The 6000-nt window shown below is 47.9% G+C and overlaps 1 protein-coding gene across 1 annotated transcript; it reads right to left on the bottom strand.

Moving 5' to 3' along the window:
- Nucleotides 1-290: 290 nt before the first annotated feature.
- Nucleotides 291-5142, bottom strand: LOC140757133 (uncharacterized). The gene has a single exon (XM_073092669.1). The coding sequence runs from the start codon at nucleotides 4629-4631 to the stop codon at nucleotides 291-293; it is 4341 nt and encodes a 1446-aa protein (XP_072948770.1). The 5' UTR covers nucleotides 4632-5142.
- Nucleotides 5143-6000: the final 858 nt, after the last annotated feature.

The raw sequence follows: 6000 nt of genomic DNA, 5'->3' as shown, positions 1-6000 counted from the left end.
ACGTGTAACTGGCACGTGTAACTGACACGTGTAACTCTTTTCGTTACTATTTATATTTTAATTATTTCTAGCATTTAATATTTCTAAAACTATTCTAACTAATAAAACAACCTATTCTATCAAATTACATTCTTATAAATATCCCTAATACCTAATATAGATTATTTTTTTATTTTCAATTAAAACTCTTATTATACATAACTAATTCTAACGGGTTGAAGACGTCGCTAACAATCTCCCCCCAGTGTTCGGCGGTCCGGACACTCCATCCTCAGGTGGCGGCGTCTGGTTCACCACGATGAGTCGGGACACCGGTCGGCGCAGCGTTCCGCCCCTTGTTCGCACGTCGACGATGCGGATTCTCCCGTCAGGCCCAGGGAATGTCTTCTCGATTTGCCCCCGCGGCCATGTGTTGCGCGGGAGCGTGGCGTAAACATATGAACCCTGGCCGTCGTCCTCAGAAGGCGCCACCAATTACTGAACTTGCGAGGGTCGAGCAACTTCTCTTTTTCATTAACGGCGGCGATGGTGCAGGCACTCTTTTTCTTTATTTCAGAGTCATCTTCTTGTTTCAGTATCTTCTTTACGGGCCAGTCAGATTTCGGACCGTAAAGGAACGCGGGACCTCTGAACCATCTTGCCTCTTCGTTGAAGTCTCGTGGGGTGTTCCTAGTCGCATCATCAGCTGGGTTGTCCTTGGTGGATACCCACCTCCATTCGTTCGGCTTGGAGAGTTCTTCTATGGCGGCGAGTCTATGTGCAACGAATACCTTGAATCGTCGTGGGTCCGCCTTCAGCCATTGTAGAACGGTCGTGGAGTCCGACCAGAATACTCTACTGGTAACAGTGAGATCGGTTTCTTCGCATACGGACGCAGCCAGTCTTGCACCCAACAGAGCAGCTTGTAGTTCGAGGCGGGGAATCGATGTGGCTTTCACTGGGGCCACTCGCGCCTTCCCAGCCATCAGCCTGATGTTGACCTCCCCGTTGTCAGCTGTTGACCTCCAATACACGGCGGCGGCGTATGCGGTTTCACTGGCGTCGACGAAGGTGTGTACTTCGCCCGATCTCGTTGTTGGTGCTAGACATCGAGGTATCTTCAAGCAGCTCAAGGACTTGACGTTCCCAGCGTATTCTTCCCAGGCGCGATGCTGTTCCTCATTGACTTCTTCGTCCCACTGGACTCCGGTTCTCCAGAGGTCTTGTATGATTCTTTTCCCCATTATCAGGACTGGGGTAGCGAGTCCAAGCGGGTCGAAGGTAGACATTACTGCGCTGGTGACTTCTCTCTTCGTGGGCTTCTTCTTGCCATTCTTGACCTCCAATGGTGTGTTTCTGAGACCGACGTTGAAGGCTAATGCGTCTTCTTGTACGAGCCACCTCATACCTAATGTTTTCTCTTCTTCTTGGCCAAGTCTTTTTTCTTTAATATTCTCGTTCGCGTCTATCTTGGCTAAGGCTTCTTCTTTATTGCTGGCCCATTGCTTCAATATGAATCCAGCCTTCTTCTGCACTTGATTTACTTCGTCAGCAACGGATGCCGCCTCTTCCGTTGTAGAAAAGCTCTGTAGGTAATCATCCATATAATGGTTGCGGATGATTGCTCGGGCTGCCCTCGGATGTTCCTTTGCATGTTGCTCCGCGTTGATGTTCTTCACGTAGATAGCCGTTGCTGGAGAAGACGCGGCGCCGAAGATTACAGACTTCATTCTATATTCTTTGGGCTTCGATCCTCGGTCTTCACCTCGCCAAAGAAAGCGTAGGCTGTCGCGGTCTTCCTCTCTTATCTGGATTTGCAGGAACATTTCTTTCACGTCAGCGACGACTGCTACGGGCCCCTCTCGGAATCGTATTAATACCCCAAAGAGAGATTGGAGTAGGTCTGGACCTGGTAGCAGCGCGTCGTTCAGGCTCTTCCCTTCATGCTTAGCGGCGGCGTCGAATACTATTCGAATCTTCCTTTTCAATGGATGTTTCACGGCGAAATGAGGAAGATAGAAAGTCCGGCCCATTGTGATGTTCTCCGGTGCTTCTTCGGCGTACGCGCTCGTCAAGAGGTTACCTAGTTGCTTGCTATATTCTTCATTGAGTGTTGCGTCTCTGTCCAGTTTTCTTTCAACACCCAGCAGCCTGTTGCAAGCTTGAGTGTAGTTATTGGGCAACCTCTCGTCTTCAGCTTTCCACAGAAGCCCGGACTCGTATCTTCCATCTGGTAACTGCCTTGTAGATTCTTTAAGTATCTTCAACGCTCGTTCATCTGCATCGTTGCTAGGACGTCGTTCTCTTATTCCAATTGAGTCTAATTCGAAGTGCTTCTTAATTAATTCTTCAAGTGATTCTTCTTTATTATTTATTCGACAATGGTTGATGAAGTGAACTGAAGCTATCCCGGTGTGGCCCCCGTGAAGTACCCAACCCAGGCTTGTGAGAGAAGCCACAGGTTCGCTTCGTTTCCCTTTCACGATCTTCCTTGAGACTATGAGGTCCCAGTTGTCCTGACCGATGAGCAGTGCGGGCCTTCCTTTTTCATATACCAATTCATTCTTTAAATTCTTCAGATGGTCGCATCGTTCAATAGATTTCCCATCTACATATTGAGGTGACAACTTCAGTTCTTCAACGGTGCGCACGCCTCTCAAGGCTCGTTTGTCCCTCCTGTGTATGCCTCTTATCTTCAGATCCATTTTCTGTGACTTTTCTTTGGTGATTATTTTCCCACCGACGGTTTCCAATATTAATTCTTTTTCTTCCCCCGTGGCCCCAATACGTGAGGCGATGGAGGCGTCCAGCAGGGAAACCGTTGAGCCCTCGTCTAGTAGTGCTAGTACGCGGGCTGATCCTTTGGGTCCGTAGATATCGACAGGCATCATCTTCAAATAAATTCTTGCCCCATCCGCTGCGGCGTAGACGGGACGAACATCTTCTATTTCCTTTGCTTGATTACAGGGGGACGGTTCGAGCTTCTGTTGTTGCGTAGACGGTGCTGTTGTGCGAGTCAGCTCCGAGTGCAACAACGTGTGGTGCGGTCTCTTACATTTTCTGCACGGCTGTGCTTTACAATTCGTTCGTACGTGTCTCAGTCGCAGACACTTGAAACATAAACGCTTCTGTTTCGCTATTTCCCATTTCTCATCGGTTGTTGCTTCCTTAAAATTCTTGCATTCGGTGAGCCAGTGTTCTCCATTGCAATGGAAGCAGTTCTTCTTATATGGTTCCGATGACGTTGCTACAATGTGCGTTTCTTCTTCGTCATCTTGCGTTGTGTGGACAGGGAATCTTCTTTGCCCGAACCTCTTCTTAATCAGTTCGGGCGGTGCAAACGATCCACACAAATCAGCTTCAGAATTGAGGAACTTCTTAAGTTTCACCAGTTCTGGTTCATCGTGGCCCATGCTGGCGTTGAAGTCGAACCATCGATACCGAAGTATGGGTGACAGCTTCTCAATGACGACTCTTGTGATCTCCGGTGAATATAAATACTGGACTTTCTTCAAAGCTTCTATCGTTGTAACGGCGTTGCTGACTTGACTCGCGAATGCGCAGATGTCCCTGGGTGCGTCGCTAATACGGGGTAAGTCCTTCATCCTTTCAACTTCTGCGAGAACTAGTTGCTCTGGTCTCCCGAAACGACGTTCTAACGCGGCGAGGATTTCTTGAGGTTCCGACGATGCGAAAAGCAGGCTTCGTATTGCTTCTCTGGCGGCTCCCTTTATTGTTCTTCTTAGGCGAGCCATGTTCTGTACGTCGTTAAACTGCTCCGCGCTGTCCATATATGACCTCTTGAAAGGCAGCCATTCTTCGTTAGATCCGTTGAAGTCGGGTAAGTCCCATACCTTATGAGCCGCAGGCGTTGGTTGCGTTGTGCGCGCGGCGACGATAATGGCGTCGGCGAGTTCTTTAAGTTCGCTCTTGTGTGAAGGTACTTCCTTTTCATTCGGGGCTTCCACGTAAGACGCGGTGTGTTGGACCCATTGTTCGATGTGCGAGTGACGTTCAGCTTCGAATTCGTTGTCTACTTCATCTTCGGAGTCGCATTGTGCAAGTTCCAGTTCGGTGCGTGCGAGGGATGCGGCGGTCTCCGCGGCCGCTAGCTGCTTTTTCTGAAGTTCCACTTGTGCTCTGAGTTCTGCCTTGCGTGACCTTGAGGATCTGGTCGTCCGAGGGACCACGGTGTCTGAAGACGCGAACGGAGGGACGCTAGGCCTTCCAATGTTCTTCAGATGCGTGTGTGGTTCGTGGTGCGGGATGCTCGCGGGTGCGGGCATCGTAGTCGCGGGATTCGTGGACACGCTGCGTGCGGGCGCAGTCGCGGTCGGTGCGGTGCGCGTAGTTCTACTCGTCGTTGTGGTCGCGGTCGCGGTCGTAGTCGTAGTCGTAGTCGTCGCGCTCGGTGCCTCGGTCGCGGTGGCGTCGGCGGCGGCTGCGGTCGCGGCCGTCGCGGCGCGCGTTCTTCTTCCATGCGTCGAGGCGGATGCGGCGGTTGAGGCGGTGGCGATCGTGTGACGAGATGTGGACGTTGACGCAGTCACGGTGTCTGTAGGTGTGAAAATCGACCAGTCCGTTCTTGATTCTTCTGAGCTTCGTTCTTCCTGCTTGGAGCGTGACGGTGACCTTGAACGAACGGTAGGCATCTTCGGTTTTTTCTTCTCTTCCCTATCCGACGTAGAAGGACCAAACAATGTGACGTATCGGGAGAGGTGCCGGTCGACCGAAGAAAACCTTCCAATGTTCTTATCTTTCAAATGCGTATATTTCCATAGAAGCTCAGAATTCGACTGTACATAGTCCGCAAATCGGACCTATATTTATACCCCGAATTAAGGTACGGAACGCGCGACAGGTCTCACTAGTAATATGCCTCTGTAGGCCAATGGCGTGCGAGCATATACCTATCTCGCTTCATGCGTCTCTTTCTGTCTTTCGGACCTGTCGCGACGTGTCCAAGGATAATTCGGGGTTCACAAGGTTACAAGGTTATAATGGTGACACGTGTAACTGGCACGTGTAACTGACACGTGTAACTCTTTTCGTTACTATTTATATTTTAATTATTTCTAGCATTTAATATTTCTAAAACTATTCTAACTAATAAAACAACCTATTCTATCAAATTACATTCTTATAAATATCCCTAATACCTAATATAGATTATTTTTTTATTTTCAATTAAAACTCTTATTATACATAACTAATTCTAACGGGTTGAAGACGTCGCTAACACTTATCTATGCTTTTTATACGGTAGGTAGGTACTATATTTTTATTCGGAAGTAAGAAGGGTGCACTTAATTGACCGCGCCAAAAAGATTGTATATAATGTTATTTTGGTAGTTGTAGGTATACACATTACGTATATAATTAATAATTGTACAATCAAACAAACTTACCAAGTGTAGTTCGATTGAAATTATGCTCCTAGTTGTCTCGTCCGAAGATGATCATAGAATACTGACTGTTAGTTAGCTCCCTAGCACTTACTAACGCCACATAAGTTTAAATAATCTTTCTGAAAATAAAAAATCTGCATAATCTGTACCTCGTTGTCTGTCACGCGCTGTCATTACGTCGAGCTGTCATTCAGTTTAAAGTTGTAAATATATTTTAGTATAGGAGTAGCATACAAGTATGCCGTCCACCGGATGTCAAGTGGCTACTGCCGCCCGTGGACATCTGTTACTACACTTAATTGATTCTACAACTTTCGGGAGCAGGTGTAATACCTGCAGGGGAGGGTGGGACTGATCATCTTCGGACGAGACAACTAGGAGCATAATTTCAATCGAACTACACTTGGTAAGTTTGTTTGATTGTACAATTATGCCCTAGTTGTCTCGTCCTCGATGATCATAGAATACTGACTGTTAGATGTTCAAAGACCTGTTGTAGAATCAATACGGACAAACATCACACAGCTATGAAATAAATACGCCACGCAGGTGCTGACCTGTGTGGTGGAACGGTCGCTGTACCGGTCGGAAACGCAGTGTTCAATTAGGAAAC

The sequence above is a fragment of the Epargyreus clarus genome, unplaced genomic scaffold (genome assembly GCF_041222505.1).
Source record: "Epargyreus clarus isolate Ecla_fem2 unplaced genomic scaffold, WU_Ecla_fem_2.2 ptg000004l, whole genome shotgun sequence".
NCBI lineage: Eukaryota > Metazoa > Arthropoda > Insecta > Lepidoptera > Hesperiidae > Epargyreus > Epargyreus clarus.
The sequence above is the reverse complement of the archived record's forward strand: the minus strand, read 5'-3'. Positions and strand labels throughout refer to the sequence as shown.